Source organism: Oryx dammah, unplaced genomic scaffold (assembly GCF_014754425.2).
Source record: "Oryx dammah isolate SB20612 unplaced genomic scaffold, SCBI_Odam_1.1 HiC_scaffold_5, whole genome shotgun sequence".
In the NCBI taxonomy this organism is placed as follows: Eukaryota; Metazoa; Chordata; class Mammalia; order Artiodactyla; family Bovidae; genus Oryx; species Oryx dammah.
Window position 1 is genome coordinate 94,956,574 of NW_024070189.1, and position 18,578 is coordinate 94,975,151.

The 18,578-nt window shown below is 52.1% G+C and overlaps 1 protein-coding gene across 1 annotated transcript; it reads right to left on the reverse strand.

Annotated features, from left to right (window-relative positions):
- Positions 1-1,320: 1,320 nt before the first annotated feature.
- On the reverse strand, positions 1,321-13,589 carry PIN1 (peptidylprolyl cis/trans isomerase, NIMA-interacting 1). The gene is made up of 4 exons (XM_040240763.1): positions 13,475-13,589; positions 10,960-11,172; positions 2,811-2,921; positions 1,321-1,944 (listed from the first exon to the last, which is right to left on the reverse strand). The coding sequence occupies exons 1-4, from the start codon at positions 13,530-13,532 to the stop codon at positions 1,835-1,837; spliced, it is 492 nt and encodes a 163-aa protein (XP_040096697.1). The 5' UTR covers positions 13,533-13,589; the 3' UTR covers positions 1,321-1,834.
- Between the last annotated feature and the right edge of the window lie 4,989 nt (positions 13,590-18,578).

The window sequence follows — 18,578 nt, forward strand, 5'->3', positions numbered from 1 at the left end:
CACAGGGAAATGCACCCCCACCCTCTCCCTTCCCCAACAGCACCTCGGATGCCTGGGAGCTCAGGGAGACCTTCCTTGGGCGTTTGGTGTTAAAGGGCAGAGGCCCACTTCTCAGGTGGTACTTTGGAGGAGGACTCTGCAAACCTTTCTGCCCCCAAGTACTCATTTCCAATCCTTCCCAGAGGCTCCACTGGACCAGGAGAGGGGGGCAATGGCTCCCCAAGCCCCAGAGAACGGCAGTGGGGCCTCTGCCTGCTTCGTGGGCCCCACAGACGGTGGCAGAAGGGTCTGTCTGGAGGGGCAGCCAAGCAGCCAGAGCTGAGAGGAGGCTCATTAAACCTTCTTAATGATAAGCATGCTGGCAGGCAGAGCACAACTGCTCCAGAAACTGGCCAGATGGGAGTCGGCCCAGGTGACTATTTATGAGCAACTCAGGCCTGTGTTAAGACTCAGCTCTGGGGGTAGGGGGACTCTTCCCTGGGGTCAGGCCAGGCAGGGCTTATTTTATTGGATTCCCAAGCCGTGTTAGCCCACCACTCCAAGATCCAGGCTGGTCCCCATTAAGTGCGTGTGTGGGGTGGAGAACAGACATAACCCCTTCTCCAACACACCCATGAACCCCTTGACTGACCTCTGAGCCTCCTGCCCAGGCCCGGATCCAGGGGCAGGTGTGAGGAGTCATGCAGAACAGATGGGCCACGCCCCCAGCCTCCACCTGAAGAGTCCCGCCCCCTCCTACATCTGCTGCAGGGATTCCTTCTGCTCAATGACCCTCCCCTTACCATGTTCCAGCACAGAACTCCCCCCACCTGCCACCAGAAGGCTAGGCAGGACCCCTGCTCTCAGAGACATCTGGCAGTGGCCCTGCTCACTGGCCCCCGTTGCCATGGTATTAGCATCTGCAGAGATGCCTGGGTTCTGGCAGAATGCTTACGGTGACAGGGAAGTGGGCATCAGAGTGTTGGGAGTATTTTGTTCCAAAAGAAGTGGGGCGTGTGTGTTTGGGGGGGCGTGGCACCGAGAGAACCAAGGGTGAACGGGGACTTCACTCTGGTTCTGAGGATTCTCCTGTTCCACCTGACCTGCTGAACCCAGAGCTGTGCGGTCAGGGCCCTTGCATTCTGGAACATTCCTGAACACCCAAGTTTGAGGACCACTGTTGTTCCACTTCCCTGAGAGTCTGCTGCTGCTATGAAGCACCCCAGGCCCAGGGAAAGGAGCAGCTTCCCAGGGAGGGAACATGGCCTGGACACCTGACATCAGGGGTGGTGGGAGATGATCGCTGCCCCGGGGGTGGGAAATGAAATTCCAGACAGCAGAGCAGTGGTTCCAGGTTTAATCAAGGGTGGGGAAGGCGCTGCATAGCTGCTTAGAGGCCCCATAGCAGCTAGCAGCCTGGGCCCCATGCGGAGCGTCTTTTTACAACTGAACAGAGGAACACGGCCCAACCAGCAACAACTCAAGGCCCACCTGCCCCCATCCTGGACCTGGGGCAGCACAGGGGCAGCTCAGCTAATTAGGCCTTCTCTTTGGGACAGGTCACCCCCAACCCTGGCCCCGGGAGCCCAGGGAGCCTCTCCACCCTGTGCCCTTCTGAAGTCAATTCCTAAAGGGGAGGGGGGTCTAGCAAGGACAGCCCCAACGGGAGCGGACAGGGAGCACCCGGTGGTGAAGGGACCCCTCCCAGCCATTCTGGGATCAATAAATACTGTGTGACAGGAGAAGGGAGGGGTCCCCACTGGTTGGCCGGCAGCAGGGAGCGGAGTCTGCGGGCCCAGCCACCCCATCCCACCCGTCTCCCCCCAGGGGGCCAGGCCTGGGCCATCCACACCCCTCACTCCGTGCGAAGGATGATGTGGATGCCCGAATCCGTGAACACGGGCCCGCTCATCTCCCCTGTCCGCAGCGCGAAGGAGGCGTCTTCAAATGGCTTCTGCATCTGACCTGGGGGAGGAAGCAGGAGAGATGGCGGGTGGGGTCCAGACCTGCAGGTGGGACTGGGCAGATGGGGCTCCCACTGTGCCCCCAGGGCCCTCATTCTGACTCATCCGTCATGCACTTTCCGGCCCTGACACGGCGCCTGAGCTGGGCGCAGCTGGGGGTGGCAAGGCTATTAGGGAGGCCCCGGGAAGCTGAGGACAGCATGCAGAACGAGGCAGAGTGGCTGTCTCCTCTGTGCACTGAGAGGAGTTTTACTGAGAAACTGGTCTCCCCGGGCCGGTCCCTGGGCCCTGCCACACTGTCTGGCCTGTCTGCCTCCTGGGGCTGCCCACAGCCCCTTGCTGGCTCCCAAACAGCCCTCAGCCTATTTTGGGCCCTTCCTTGATGCTCTAGAGACCCTAGGATGGAGGGGGGAGGCGGCGGCAGCCTGGTTCCCTCTGCTCCTCCCTTCCCACAGTCCCAGGTGGAGAGGCCTGAACTTGGCGGGGTTGCTGATCTGACCCCCTCCTCCCCTCACTCCTGGTTTCTCCACCCAGGAGGGCGGGCAGAGGATTCTGGGGGACGTGCTCTGGGACTCTTAGGGGCCCCAGCTTTGCACCTCAAGAAGAAGAGAGGGAAATGGCAGCAAGCACCCACCTTGGTGGGTCTGTGGTGGGGACAACTGAGCAGAGAGAGACACAGATGGATGCCCCACCCCGAGAGAAATACCACCACCGGGGAGAAGACTCTGCAGCCTGAGGAAGGGACTCTGCTGCCACCTGGTGGACCCCAGGTGACAGTGCGACACGGGCCATCCCTCTAGGTGGGGTGCAGGCGCCAGTGGGTCAGAGGGTCTTGCTGGGGTTCAAGGGTGCCCATTCTTTGCGCACCTCTGCTGAAGGCACCCAGGTCTCCCCTGGCCTTGGCGGAGCTGCAGTCGCTGAACTGTGAGGCCAGAGATTCAAAGTCCTCCTCTCCAGACTTAATCTTCTGGATGTAGCCTGCAAGAGGGACACAAAGGGAGGCCTCCTCGTCAGGGCAGGGCAGGCGGAGGGTTGCGGGCAGGGCAGCACTTTACTCAGAAAGGAGCCCGCAACCCCTGCCAATCGTGTGTGCATGAGCGTGCATGCACAACCACAGCCGGAGCCATACACACCCATGACAGGCATGCACCCCATGACCCTGTGGTGACCTCAAGAGCAGCTGGTCTCCTACCCAGTCCTACACCCCCTTCTCTGTAACCCCCCTCCCTATACACACAGGAACACATAATGAACGTGGCATGGCCTCTTCCTCCCCCCCCACACTGAGAGAAAGTCTACCTCCAGGCTCTGCTGGGGAGGACAGAAGGCAGGCCGGACGTTACGAAGGGGCACTGGGGGACTCCCCTGCGGTCCAGTAGTTAAGACTCAGGGCTTCCAACGTACGGGGCACAGCTTTGACCCCTGGTTGGGAATTAAGATCCCACAGCAGCACAGCCAAGAAAATAAAAATAAAAAGGGACACTGGGACGCCCCAGGGCAGTAAAAGGAAAATTTTCTAGAGGCTTCTAGGACAAAGGCAGGAGGCCATAGCACTAGACCAGCTCTGCCACAGGAGATGGCTGAGCCCTCAGAGCGAGGGCCTCGGTCGTCCTGTCTGTCCAAAGTGTGAGGAAGGCCAGGGCCACTTCCTGGGTGTCATGAAGAACCCTGGAGGCGGCCTGACTGGGACTCAGCAAGGGACAGGCAGCAGACTGCGCCCCGGGGCAGCTGACATGGCTCTTCTCCCAGCTGCCCTGATGGGGTGAGTTGGCAGCGCACCAGATTCACCCTCTGTGCAGCCCAAACTAGATACCGATTCTCCCTGGAGGGACAGGGAGACCAGGCTGATGGGAGGGAAGGAAGAGGACTGAGGGAAAGGGCTCCCAGCAGAGGGCAACACCACGGTGACACTTCTACCCACGGCTCCCGTCTGACCTAAACGAGGCTGTGACACGCCTGGCACCTTTCTGAGCACCACATGGACACTGCTGATTAATCCACTTGGTGCTCAGAGACCCACACACCCAGCCAGACCATCTGCCCGTCGCTGAGCTGGTGGGAACTTCACCTTGGCCCACAGATCTCCGGCTCTGGTCTAACCTGTCATTGTCATCCGTCCGTCCGTCCAGGACGCCATGGCAGCACGCCTGTCACCCCACCCCCCATCTCACTACAGGCCACGGCAGTAACTCGTGTCCCAGCATCTGATCTGCTTGGCTGCTTCCACAGCTGTCCCCGTGGCCCCTGCCTGCACTGTGTCCCTGCGCCTCTGAGCCTCGACCATCGGTCATTTGCCAGCTGGTCACAGGGATACGAGGCACAGTGCCAGGCACTGAGAGACACCCTGACAAGCGGCCCCCGCTGTCAGCATTCTGTCCTCCCTGCTGCGGGGCCCTGCCACTCAGATTGCCCTGCTTCTGACCTGCATACCCGTCTGCACCTTGTGGTCTGCGCTGGCTGTCATCGCGCTGTGCTACCTAGTCAGACAGGCTCTCTGATGTAACACAGCCCCGACCCCTGTGGCCTGCATGCTGCGGTGGCTTTTTGGAGGGGGAGTGGGGGGGTGTGTGCGGAGGCTGCACCCTGCAGCTTGTGGGATCTTAGTTCCCTGACTAGGGATCAGAGCCAGGCCCTCAGCAGTGAAAGCCTGGAGTCCTACGCACTGAACCTCCAGGGAAGTCCCTGCAGTGCCTCCTGCTGTGAAAACCCGGGTGGGCTCCCAATAACCCCTGTGGCTGCCAAGTGGACCCCCTGTGCCTGAAGCATCCACGGGTGACTCCGAACTGAACTGGGTGGCACAAGGATTCCCCTCCATCTCTTCCTCTCCCTGGATTCTGGTTATGTCCTCAGTCTCACCCGACCAACACTGAGATACGTTTCCCAACTCCCTACTCCCCCACCCCCACCCCCGCCTCCTGTCTGGACTCCAGTAAACCCAGCCACGGAATCCTGAGTGCAGCACCCCCCAGTGTACCTGCCTGCATCCAGCTACTTCGTGGGAGCACTGCTGCATGGGCCCAGCATTTGGGGAGTTGGCCCCGGTCCTGAGCCTTGTTCAAACACCCCTTGCAGCATCCTCCAGCCACTGGGGCTGGGGGCACAGCTGCAGGGATCCCTGAAACTAGGCAGCCTGGTAAGGACACACAGTGTGTGTGCACGCAAGGAACAGCAGCCTAAGAACTGAATAAAAGCCAAGCTTTTCTCCCCATCATTCATAGCACTCACATTTTCCTGTGATCAGCAGCTCTCAGAATATATTCTGCTACAGGACTTCCCTGGTGGTCCAGTGGTTAAAAACCCGCCTTGCAAAGCAGGGGACATGTGTTCAATCCTTAGTTGGGGAACTAAGATCCCACATGCCTCCGAGCCCATAAGCCATGCCAACTAAGCCCATAAGCTGCAATTAGAGAGTCTTCATGCCACAGTGACAGATCCCATATGACCCAACGAAGAGCCCACGTGCCTTAACTATGACCTGATGCAGCCAAATACATAAATACATTTTGTTTTTTAAAAGAAAGAAAATATTCTGCTTGCATGGGACCCTGATTTTTTTTCTTACTTTTTGGCCACGCCCCACGGCATGTGGGATCTTAGTTCCATGACCAGGGATCAAACCTTCGTCCCCTGCATTGGAAGCATGGGGTCTTAACCACTGAACCACAGGGGAAGTCCCTGAAATGATTTTTTAAAAAGAAACAAGACTTCCTTTCTGAGCTCTTCTTTCTAAAACCAACCTTTGGGAGTCTGGCCACAAGTCAAGGTGAAAAGCTAGGGACTTCTCTGGTGGTCCAGTGGCTAAAATTCCACGCTCCCAGTGCAGGGGGCCTGGGTTCAAACCCTGGTCAGGGAACTAGATCCCACATGCTACTGCTAAAGATCCCACATGCCTGCCTGCTGTAACTACTGAGACCCAGTGCAACCGAATAAATAAAACTACATATTAAAAAAAAAGGTCCCCCCAAAGCTCACTTTTTCTCCATCACATGCACTGAGGTAAGGCTGGGTGAGCACACAGAAGGTGGCAATATGCAAGCCAAGGAGAGAAGCCTCAGAAGAAACCAAACCAATCAACACTCTGATCTTCCAGCCTCTAGAACTGTGAAAAATAAACGTCTGTGGCTAAGCCACCCAGCCTGTGGTATTCTGTTGTAGCAGCCAGAGTCACACCATAATGATTCCAGGGACAGTAAGTGAACAAGTAGAGTGGTCTCTGACTCTAAAGAGGTTTAGAGACAAACTAGGGAAAGGGTCTGGACAGGGATAAAGGTGATGGAATTAAGTCTGCCTTCCTCAAGACCCAAATCCCAGGGATTACCCTGGTGGTCCAGTGACTAGGATGCTGTGCTACCGATGCAGGGGGCCAGATTTGATCCCTGGTTGTGGAAGCAGATCCCACATTCCGCAACTAAGAGTCTGCATGCTGTAACTAAGGATCCCGCATGCTGCAACTAAGACCAGGCACAGCCAAGTAAATATTAAACATTAAAAAAAAATCCAAATTCCAAGAGGGGCTGTCTAGAGACCAGAGACCCCAGCCTGAAACCAGGAGCCTGGAAGGGAGCCGCCCACCATGAGTGGGCACTGGGTGGAAGGTGCTCACTAACCCTTCAGACCCTGGGCACGGGGTACGGGGATAGGACTCACACTGGGGCCTCTCTGCGACCTTGGGCACGTAGGGATAGAGGAAGAGGCAGGGAGGGCTTCTCTGTGGCCTGGCTTCCTTACACAAGGATACAGGCAACGATAGGCAGCCAGTCCCCAGATCCCTGACAAGCCTTTGGCCACAGCCCAAGAGCTGCAGAGGAGCTGGCCCTGAGAAAGAAGCCTCAGCAGAAAATGTGAACACACTGGTTTTCAAGGCAACTGAGGAGCACAGGTTCTAAACGGGTATGGAGGAACCCAGGCTGCCAGTGGCAGACTGTGCCACCGAAAGGCTGATCTCGTCATCACCTGGAACAAGCCCATGATGAGAAGAGGGGACGGGGGAGAAACATCCTTCTTCATGAAAGAGGAAACCAGGCCCCGGTGCCCAGAGCTTGCTGACCTGGCACATGGGTGTCTGGTCAATGTACAATGCACAAGTGTACCGAAGTCTGTGCCATCTTACTGCACCCTCATAATGACCCCTGAGGGGGCCCATCTCAGGACATTAAGACCATATGCCAATGTCAGTGGAGGGTCGACATGCTGAGCCCACCAGGTCTCCCATGTCCTGCCCCAGAGCTCTACCCATGGACCATTAGCAAGCAGGAGAGGCTGCGGTAGGCAAAGGCCTTGTCCTGATCCTGGTCCCCACCACACACACCTACATGACTGAGGTTAAGGCTCTACCAGGCAGACAGCATGACACAGAGCCCACTGCTCTGCTAAGTGTTCAGCAGTCAGCTGGCCCCTGGATCTTCAGGCCACCCTGTGCCCATTCTACAGATGAGGCCAGCTGAAGCTCTGAGAATGAAGGCACTTGCTTGAAGCTACACAGCTGGCTTCCCTGGTGGCTCAGCTGGTAAAGAATCCGCCTGCAATGCAGGAGACCCCAGTTCGATTCCTGGGTTGGGAAGATCTGCTAGAGAAAGGATAGGCTACCCATTTCAGTATTCTTGGGCTTCCCTGATTGCTCAGCTGGTAAAGAATCCGCCTGCAATGTGGGAGACCTGGGTTTAATCCCTGGGTTGGGAAGATTCCCTGGAGAACAGAATGGCTACCCACTCCAGTATTCCGGCTTGGAGAACTCCACGGATTACAGTCCATGGGGTCACAAAGAGTTGGGCACAACTGAGCAACTTTCACACAGCTGGCACTGAGATCCACCTATGGGCCAGTCCAGGGTGGGTCACACTACCTCTGACCTTACCTGCTCCTTGCCCCTCTAATCTATCACCCAGTCCTCCTGATTCTGCCCACTCAAGCTCTCTAGAACCTACTCCCCCTGCCTCCTACCCATTCCAAGTTCAAGTCACACTGTTTCTAGCTGCAGTTCCTCCCACAGCCTCCACCAAGGCTCCTGGCACAGGGAGGCATGTTTGACTCCTGCTAACACTTCCGAGTGTACATTGATTTAAGGTGAGGCACCAGGGCCCACGGATACCCCTTCCCCAGACCCAAGCTGACAGTACCCCCAGGCTCCCACTGCAGTTGCCAGCCCCACTAGACATGTCCTTGTCCCTCGGAGATGGGACAGGCGGCACCACTCCCAGGCAGGCCCTACAGCCCAACAGCTTTTCTTTCAAGCAACGCTCAGATGTCCTCATGTCTACCTGCCATCTCTAGCTGGGACTGTCCCCCAGGCTTCTGTCTCTGGCCTGCTATCTGCTCAACCCAGATCCTCTCATGGTTGCCTCGCCAAAGTTCCTTCCTCCAGCCCTCAGACTTAGTGAGATTCTCCCCAGATTGCGTCTCTTCCCGAGTCCCCTCAGCCAGTGACGACATCTGCCACTCACTCTTCAAGTGCCCATCACCTTCTGTGCACTCTCACGTGGTCCAGAAGCCTCAGAACTGGGACCACTTGAGCCAGAAGCATCCAAGAGGTCATCTCGTGGTTTCTTCTGAGCATCCCGCCACATACTCTTCCCCTGAGTGGCAGCCAGACCCCACTCATCACTTACTGCTCATTGCTGGCCCAATCCAGCCTGGGCCTGGGCCTTCCGGCTTTCCTGGCCCGTCACCCTCCAGCCACAGCTCTTTCCGAAAAGCCAGGACTGTAAGGCCCTTCTCCCAGCATCACGTGGCCATGTGTTTCCTGCAGCCTCTGGAAAAGGACCCAAGCTTTTGGCCTCAGCTTGGGCCCTCCTCCACCTGGCTGGGGCCTGCCCAGATGGGTTTCATCTCTCTTCAGTCCCCTGCAGTCTTCCCCTGAGTCCTGCCTATAGCCCAGCCCCAGGCCTTCATTTCCGCCGCTTCCTCTGCCAGGATCCCTTCTTGCTTCCTCTGGGTTCAGGAGACCCAGATGTGGGCGCTACTGTGGGCCAGGCTTTGTGTCCAGTGTGCAGTGGGAAAAGAGAAAGACCCAGCCCCCGCCCTAGGGAGCTCGGGAGGCAAGCTATTTTTTGTTTTCCAATTTTTTTTTTTTTTGGCTGTGCTGGATTGAAGCATGCAGGCTTCTCTAGTTGTGGCACGCAGATTAAGCTGCCCCAAGGCATATAGGACCTAAGTTCCCTGACCAGGGTTGGAACTTGCCTCTCCCACACTAGAAGGTGAATTCTTAACCAATGGACTATCAAGGAAGTCCAAGGAAGCTCTTTAAATCTGCCTTCAAGATTCTGTGCAAAAACTTGGCTCCACTCTACAAGGCTAAGAGGTGGGTGGCTAACAGGTGCCACTTATCATGCTGGGGTCTGTATGGGGTGAACAGGTATGGGTGTAGGTATGTGTCAGTAATATCCCACAGGCCAGTTATGTGGCACAAAACAACAGCTAATACGGACTAACCATGCCAGGCCTGTGCTAGTAACCACCATCATAATGGCCACCAGCGATTACAGACCACTCACTAGATGCCAAGGGCTGCTATTCAAGCTTTGCTGCACTAGGGCTTCCCTGGTGGCCAGAAGATAAAGAATGTGCCTGCAATGCGGGAGACCTGGGTTCGATCTCTGGGTCAGGAAGATCCCCTGGAGAAGGAAATGGCTACCCACTCCAATATTACTGCCTGGAGAAATCCACGGACAGAGGAGCCTGGTAGGCTACAGACCATGGGGTCACAGAGTCAGACACAACTGAGCGACTAACAATTTTTTTTCTTCACCCTATGTGGTGGGTCCTATTATCTTAACACTAACTTTGTAAGTTAAAAGACTGAGGCTGAGATGTTAAGTAGCTTGCTCAAGGTCACACAGCCAGGACCTGGTAGAACTGGATAGGCACTCAGGCTGTTTGGGCAGGGGTGAGACACTGGTTCTGTGGAGGGCCTGGGAGGTGTCTGGGATCTCTGGTGAGAGAGGCTGAGTGGATGATGAAACCACACTTGTGATCCAGACCAGCACTGTCCAACAGAACTTCCTGCAAGGATGGAAATATTCTCCAGTTGTGCTGTCCAAAATGGCAGCCTATAACCAAGTGGGCCTACTGAACAGTGTAGCTGGTGTGACTGAGGAACCAATCTTTAATATGACTTAAACTGAACTAATTTACATGAAAATAACCACATGTGGATAGAAGCGGCCATGCTAGATAGCTCTAGACCAGGATGCTGAGGACTACAGCCCTGGGGTCAAATCCTGCTGTTTCTGTAAATAAAGTTTTATTGACACATGGCCACGCCCATTTGTTTACACATCACCTGCAGCTGCTATGGAGTTGCCAAGCAGAACTGACAGAGACTGTACAGCCCACAAAACCTAAACTATTTACCATCTGGCCTTTTAAGAAAAAGTCTGCCTACCAACTGCTGCTCTAGACTGTGGAGGAAACACAGAACTTAGCGACGAACAGCCTGCTCAGAGCCAAATTAATTCACTGACTCTGTAGTCTAGTTCTAACACTGCTACCTTTCCAACCTCCCTCCTGACCCATCCACATACGTACCCCAAGACCCTGCTTGATGACACTACTCTCCAGGATAGCTCCCACTGAATGACGACCCACACAGTGACAACTGTGTGCCACCCATTACACCATTTCATCTCAGAGCTTTGACAATGGCCCATGAAGGCAAGGAGATGATGATGTCCATTTGACAGAGGTGAAAACCGAGTCTCAAGGAAGTGACATGAATCTCCAGGGTCAAGGAGCTCCTAGGTGCAGAGTGACCATGTGAACCCAGGTCTGGCAGCCACAAGGCTGTGTCCTCTCCACCAACCTTGGCCCACTCTCACACACCAGCTGGGGAGGAAAATGAGAGGCAGCCATGGAAGCCAGGCTCATGCCACCAACAGGCACTTATAGGTCGGCCAAGGCCACAGCTGACAGCTAAGCTGGCTGGGGTGGAGGATCTCATGTGATTTCTGTAAAGCTTGCACTGCCCTTGGGGAGAGGGACTGCCCCCTTCCCCCAAGCCTGGTCTCCAACCCCTGCTCACCATTGATCAGCTCCAGGGCCTCCTCCTTGGTTCGGGTGATCTTCTCCTGCCGCCAGGATGAGGGTCGCCGTGACTGGCTGTGCTTGACCAGCAGGTGTGAGCAGCGGACCCTGGTGGGCTCCCCTTGTCCATTTTTGCCGCTGCCACTGCTGTTGCCACTTGGCCGCTCCCACTGGCTGGCATTAGTGATGTGATTGAAGTAGTACACCCGGCCTAGAAGGGGGGGTGGGGTACAGAATTCAGCTGGGACCTGCTCAGTGGATACCACCATCAAGCCATGATATGGAACTGGCCAATAAGATGCCTTCATTCAGCCAGCCCACTGCTGTCCACCAGTGTCACCAGGACTTAGGGAGCTAACCCTCTAGGTGGGAGGCAGACACACAATAAACAAGCAAGTACGACCACATAATAACTTTGGTCATTAATAACTTCAAGGGGGGAAAATAACCCAAGATGAGGAAGAGAGGTTCGAAGCATGCACTCAGCAGCCAGACTCCCTGTCCAAATCTGCCACTCACTCCCTGTATGACTCCCTTCCCCAGGCCTCAGTTTTCTCACTTGTAAAATGGAAATAACAATAGTACTTGCCTGAATGGTTTTTGGAAGGACTGTAAGAGTTCACATCTGTAACAAGCTTAGGATAGCACTTGACGTATATTAACACATTATCGACTGGGGGATTTTTGCAGAAACTAACGCCTGTGGCTGGCGATTTGTTATATAAGTGAATGCTGAGACACTCCAGTCAGCAACATTTGGGTAACAAAAGACATACTAATACATCTCTGGTCAAACCGTGGGCTTCCCAGGTGGCACAGAGGTAAAGAATCTGCCTGCTAATACAGGAAGCAAAAGAATCTTGGGTTTGATCCCTGGGTTGGAAGATACTCTGGAAGAGAAATGGCAACTCACTCCAGTATTCTCGCCTGGGAAATCCCATGGACAGAGGAGCCTGGTGGGATAGTCCAGGGGGTCTAGGACATGACTTGAGCATGCACGTGTTACTGTGAAGCGTCTGGTCAGCTACTAGTACCTCCAAAACAAAGCAATGGGTGTCTATTCTGCTGCATAAACTGTACCCATGTGTGTGACACACAAAAGCTTTGTCCTTTTCCCCTACACAGTTACAGAACTGGGGTCCAGCATCACTGGGGTCAGGTGTTATCCAGAGACTAAAGAGCATGGAGTGAGGGCTGCCAACAAGAAGCCTGAAGTACGACCCAGTAGAGATAGGGTGTCATTCCCGGAGCAGAGTCTGCCTGGGGTTACACGGAGGACTTGTGCCGAACACCGTGAAGGGCTGGATGTCACCCTCAGGGAACACTGTCAGGATTGAACTGGGTAGAAATGGCTGGAGTGGGAGCCCCAAATTGGGCAGAGCATTGGCTTTACATTGTAGGTCACACCCACAGGTCAAGGCTGCAGGGTGGGGTGAGGGTTGGTGAGAGCTGAGCCACTGACTGCCTCAACAACATTGGCAATGGGTTCCATCTCCCTGAACCTCAGTTTTCTCATTTGAAAAGTGGGGGTGAGACAATAAGGACATCAAACCTCCGGGGGGTTAATGTGGAGAATGGATGGTGCTGTATGCAAAGTGCTCCTGATGTTCAAAAAATCGAATTATTACTGCGACTATGACTGCTAGGCTCTATGGAGAAAGAAGTGTGAAATACTGGAACCTGCATCTTGGTAGTTTGCAGCAAGAAGGGTAGGGGGCTCTGGAGTCCGAATGACTGGGTCGGAACCCAGCCCCCACCCCCTGAAATCAATGACCTTGGTCGGGTTCCTTGCGTTTTCTGGCCTTGAGTTTCCTGATCTGCAAAACGGGGGTAACAATTACCTTTCTCCCAAAGTTATGGCCATTTAGAGAAAGCAAACACCCAAAATGCTTGGAACTATGCTTGGTCCTGAGATAAACGTTCCCTATTCTTGACATTATTATTGGGGAAAAGTCTTAAGTCGGGTTCCGGAGCACAAGGGCAGTTCTCAGGCAGAATACCACCGGCCGGATATCGCAAACTTAGAATATGGTGTGGATGGTAGCCAGCGTATTAGCACAAGGAGGTTGTATATCCGAGGCCGAACAACACCCTAGGGCCCCGCCCTGAGCATGATGTTGGGGTGTCCTTCCCAAGGGGTCCCCACCCTGGGACCAGCGGGTTGCACAGACGTTCCCTCAGGACTTCTGGTGCATTAGGCCGAAAGAAAATGTCAGTCAGATCGGCAGGGCCAGGGCCATCTACTGAGGGAGTGCCGCGGGATCACCATCCCCCTGCCACCCCGGGAGCACCCTGGAACTCCCCGGCCACGCCCCTTGCCTCAGTTTCCTCGGGATTCCCCTCTCCTCAGGCTCGCAGCCCCAACAGGGTGGGCCGGGGCCGTTACCCGGGAACGACGCGGAGGAGCCAGGACCCCACGGGAACCGAGCGGCGCTGCCGCGCTCGAGGGACAAGCTCGAGCCCTGCTTCTGCGGGCCCTCGCGGCCCCGTCCCAGCCCCGACCCCCGCGGCACCTGAGCTGCGGCTCATACGCTTCTCCCAGCCGGGCGGCAGCTTCTCCTCGTCCGCCATCTTCCCTCCTGCCGCAGAGGCCGCTCCGCCTCCGCCGCACCGCCTCTGCCGCCCGCGTCCGCCCATCGCTGCTGCCGATTGGCTGAGCCCGCCCCGCACGGGGTCCTGGCGACAGCACTCATTGGGCACCTTAACTGTCCGGACTGACTCTCTGGCTTCCTATTGAGCAGAAGCGGGGGTGGGCGGAGCCTCCCACCTTTAATCTGGGCCCCGCCCCCGGTCGGCCTCACCCAGGTCCCGCCCTCTTCCTTTCCTCGGCCGCTAAATGGTGGGAAAGGAACGCGAACTCGCCTTATCAACGCCCTCTGCTGAGCTTCCAAAAGTTCCGACCCCTCCTTTGCGTTCTTAGCCACAGAGCCCATCCGATTGGCTACTACTGCAGCAATTCCCGCCTTCCTAAACCATAGCCCTTGGGCTGAAGCCTCCCATGCGGAAGTGTCTGGCCTGTGTGGAGGTAACTGCAGCGAAGGAAGTTCTTGAAAAAGGCGGTGCTGCCTTTGCTGTTGCCATAGCAACGCAGTTACCTTGGTGATGAACAGCTAAGAATCCAGAAGCCTATATTTGGCTCCTCCGTTCTCCCTCGTCCCACTTGTTTCCCCCAGATGTCCAAAGCTAGACCACCTCTTTTTAATTTTTTGTGCAAAACTCTTTCCCTATTTTACTGACCCAAATACTTTCCATTTCCTTTGAAATCTTCTTTACTTCACTAATTCCCTCCCTGTTTGGCTTCTGCCTCTGTCCTGGGTGACTGGTGGGTGTTGGCATTGCCATTCAGATGAGGACACGGTGGCTTTGTGGGTGGAAATTGGTGGAAGCGAGGGTGGGAGGATAATAGCTCAGTTTGAATCAAGTTGCTTTTTAAATTTATTTTTTATTGAAATATCAGTTGAATAAGTCAATTTAAAATGAAAGCTGTGGCACTAAAGGGACATTGAAGAGGTGGTTGGAGACCTAGGGCTGTAGATTTACGTGGGAACCGGGACACCAACAGGGAAGAGTTCAACTAAAGTTCATCTATAGGAGGAAGAGAGTGAAAAAGCTAGCTTAAAATGCAAATTAAAAAAACTAAGATAATGGCATCTGGCCCCATCACTTCATGGCAAATAGATAAGGGGAAAGTGGAAACGGTGACAGATTTTATTTTCTAGGGCTCCAAAATCACTGTGGATGGTGACTGCAGTGATGAAATTAAAAGACACTTGCTCCTTGAAAGGAAAGCTATGACAAACCTAGACAGGGTATTAAAAAGCAGAGACATCACTAAGCCGACAAAGGTCTGTATAGTCAAAGCTACAGTTTCTCCAGTAGTCATGTATGGATGTTGAGAGTTGGACAATAAGGAAGGCTGAGCGCCAAAGAACTGATGCTTTTGAATTGTGGTTCTGGGAAGATTCGAGAGTCCCTTGGACTGCAAGGAGATCCAACCAGTCCATCCTAAAGGAAATCAGTCCTGAATATTCATTGGAAGGACTGATGCTGAAGTGAAGTTCCACCTGATGCCATCACTTTGACCACCTGATGTGAAGAGCCGACTCATTGGGAAAGACCCTGATGGTGGGAAAGATTGAGGGCAGAAGAAGAAGGTGACAGAGGATGAGATGGTGGGATGGCATCACTGACTCCATGGACATGAGTTTAAACAAACTCCAGGAGATGGTGAAGGACAGGGAAGCCTGGTGTGCTGCAGTCCATGGGATTGCAAAGAGTCAGACATGACTTAACAACTGAACAATATAGCATACAACCTTATGTAACTGTTAAAAAGAATGAGGCGCAGTGACATGATACACAGGGAAACATGTCTAGGACAAATTAGAGGCAGGATGCAGCTGAAAGTTAAAAGCACTCAGGAACCAGATTGCTTTGAGTTCAAAGCCTGGCTCTACCACTTGCTGTGACCTTAACAAATTACTTAACCTCTGTACTTCAGCTTCTCCATCTGCAAAATGAGAGTAAGAAAAAAACATGTCTCATGAATATCCTTGATGTAAAGATTAAATGAGTTCATCTATAGAAAGCATTCGAAAACAGTGTCTGGTCCATAGCAAGGGTAAGTATTGCTGGGTGAAAAAATAAAGCAAAACATAGTACAGCATAGCAATTATAGTACGTATGAAAGCATAATGAGACTTCCCTGGTGGTCCAGTGGCTAAGCCTTTGTACTCCCTAAGTAGGAGGCCTAGGTTCAATCCCTGGTCAGGGAACTAGATCCTACATATGGCAACAAAGACCCAGTGCAGCCAAATAAATATATATTAAAAAAAAGAAAGCATAATAAAACCAAAAAGATCAACAAAAATTAACTTTGTATATTATTTGAGTATTATAATTAACTCAAACTGTATAAAAATAGTTGTGTATCACTGAAAATTTTGGGATTTATCCAAATATGTTAATGACTAATACTGGTTGGTGATGCAGGTGAAGGAAGAAATGAGGAACTTAAGTTATAACATTCTGACTTTTTTAACAAGCATGTATTAGCATAATAATAATCATAATCTTTTTTTAAAGATAATTTCAGATTTAGGGCTGGACTGCAAAAGTAGTATAGTTCTCAAAGTCTTTTACCCAACCATCCCTTATATTAGCATCTTACATAATAGAATAGAGGTTGTCAACCAGGGGTGATATTGTTCCCCAGGGGACATATGGCAAGTTTAAGGCATTTTTGGTTGTCACAAAAGGAGAGAGATGCTACTTGCATTTAGTGGGTGGAGGCTGAGGATGTTACTGAACATCCTGCAATGTACAGCCTCCACAACAAAGAATTATCCCCCCAAATATTAACAGTGCCAAAACTGAGAATTTCTGCCACAGAATGATGATGAAAACTAAGAAATCAATATTGGTCCAATACAATTAACTAAACTAGATTTTAAATAAAAGAATTTCCTGTTTCCCTAGTAATATCCTCCTCCAGGATGTGACCATTTCTAGGTCTTTCCTTGTCTTTCATGATCTCGATACTTTCGAAAAGTACAATGGCTTTCATTCTGATGTTTGGACATGATGATGTCTGTCCAATATTTTCTCATGATTTATTGAGGTTTGGACTTCCCTGGTAGCTGAAATGGTAAAGAATCCACCTGCAACGCGGGAGACCTGGGTTTGATCCCTGGGTTGGGAAGATCCCCTGGCAGAGGGCATGGCAACCCATTCCAGTATTCTTGCCTGGAGAATCCCCATGGACAGAGGCGCTTGGTTGGCTACAGTCCATGGGGTCACAAAGAGTCAGACACAACTGAGCAACTAAGCACCACTAGCACATACATCATTGGAAAGGACACCACAAAGATGATATGCCCTTCTCAGTGCATTGTGCCAGGCAATTAATGACGCTGCAGTGTATTAGTGGTTGTATTAGGGTGTCTATTGCTGTTTGACATGTTAGCCTACAATCTAGTGAATTAACATTTGCCATCTCAGTTTCTCTGGGTCAGGAATGGAGTAGTTTAGCTGGTGTCAGCAGGAGCGGCTATGGTCTTATCCCAAAACTTGACTGGGCAGGATCTGCTTCCAAGCATCCTCATTTGGTTGCTGGTAGGATTTAGTTGCTAACAGAATATGGAATTGAGGACCACAGTTCCTCACTGGCTATTGGCTGGGGGTCAACAAGGTAGCTCACAACATGGTATCTGCCTGGCTTTCATCAGTGAGCAAAGAGGGCAAGATGGAACGTTCCACAACCTAATCTCAGAAAGGATATCCCATCATTTTTGCTATATTGTTAGAAGTTAGGTCTGGCCTAAGAGGAGGGGATTACACAATAGTATAATGCGGTCCCAGCTGTATTTTTCATCACTTGGTTAAGACAGTATCTGAACTATTTTCCCTTTTGTAATAAGTAAATACTTTTGGAAGAGATACTTTTGAGTCTGTGCAAATATCCTTCTACTTAAACTTTCACCCCCAAATTTTAACATCTATTACAGCATCTTGCCTACAGCAATTACTACTATGGTGATGCAAAGATTGGTGATTTTTTTAAAAAAAGCATTGGTGAGTTCTTAGTTTCTTCTTTCCTTCTAAAATTAATTGAAATCCATTTGTAATGAAGGGTTGTCCCTTCTTCCCCACTCATTTACACTTTCAGCTATTTATTTTTATGAGCATGGGCTTGAGGATATTTATTTTATTCTTTGGGTTATAGTCCAATGTTATTCTTTTGTTGCTCAAGTTTTTCTACATTTGGCCACTGAGAGCTTTTTCACAGGTTGGCCTCTGTGCTCTTTCAACATGCTTCCATCTTTTTTGAGTACTTCTTACCTCAAGATGCTCCACCCTGAGCTTGCATTTTCCTTGCTCCAGCTCAGGAATCAATCACTTCTCCCAGAAACCCTGGTTCCTTTTATTGGAGAATATTGTTTAGAAACCAAGATCTGGGGCTTCCTTGAAGGTCCAGTGGTAAAGAATCCACTTGCCAAAGAGAAGACATGGGCTTGATCCCTGGCCCAGTAAGATCCCACATGCCGTGGAGCAACTAAGCCTGTGCACTTCAACTACTGAGCCTGTGTCTAGATCTCAGGAGCTGCAACTACTGAGCCCTCAAGCTGCAACTACTGAAGCCTGTGTCCTAGAGCCTGTGCTCTGCAACAAGAGAAACCACTGCAATGAGAAACCCATGCACTGCAATAAAAAGTAGCCCCCCACCACAACTAGAGAAAAGCCTGAGCAGCAATGAAGACCCAGCACAGCCAAAATAAATGAAAAGTAAAATTATATATATAAAGAAACCAAGATCTGGAACTATTGATACTGGGGTACTACTGCTTCTGGTCCCTCTAAATGGATAAACAAGGAAATGTATGCACATATGCACATATCTGTATTTCTATGTATGTCTGTAAACGTTTTAAATGAAAATCATGAATTCATATTGATGCCTCCAACTCTAATCAGTCCCATGGGCTTCTATTTACCCTCTTTCACAGTAACTTCTTTCTCCAGCAGCAAGACACCTGGCTATAATTATCTGCAATATATGTATCCAACTCTGTGTACAGATGTATATTAGTAAGACTGGTTTCGAAACTGCAAAATCAT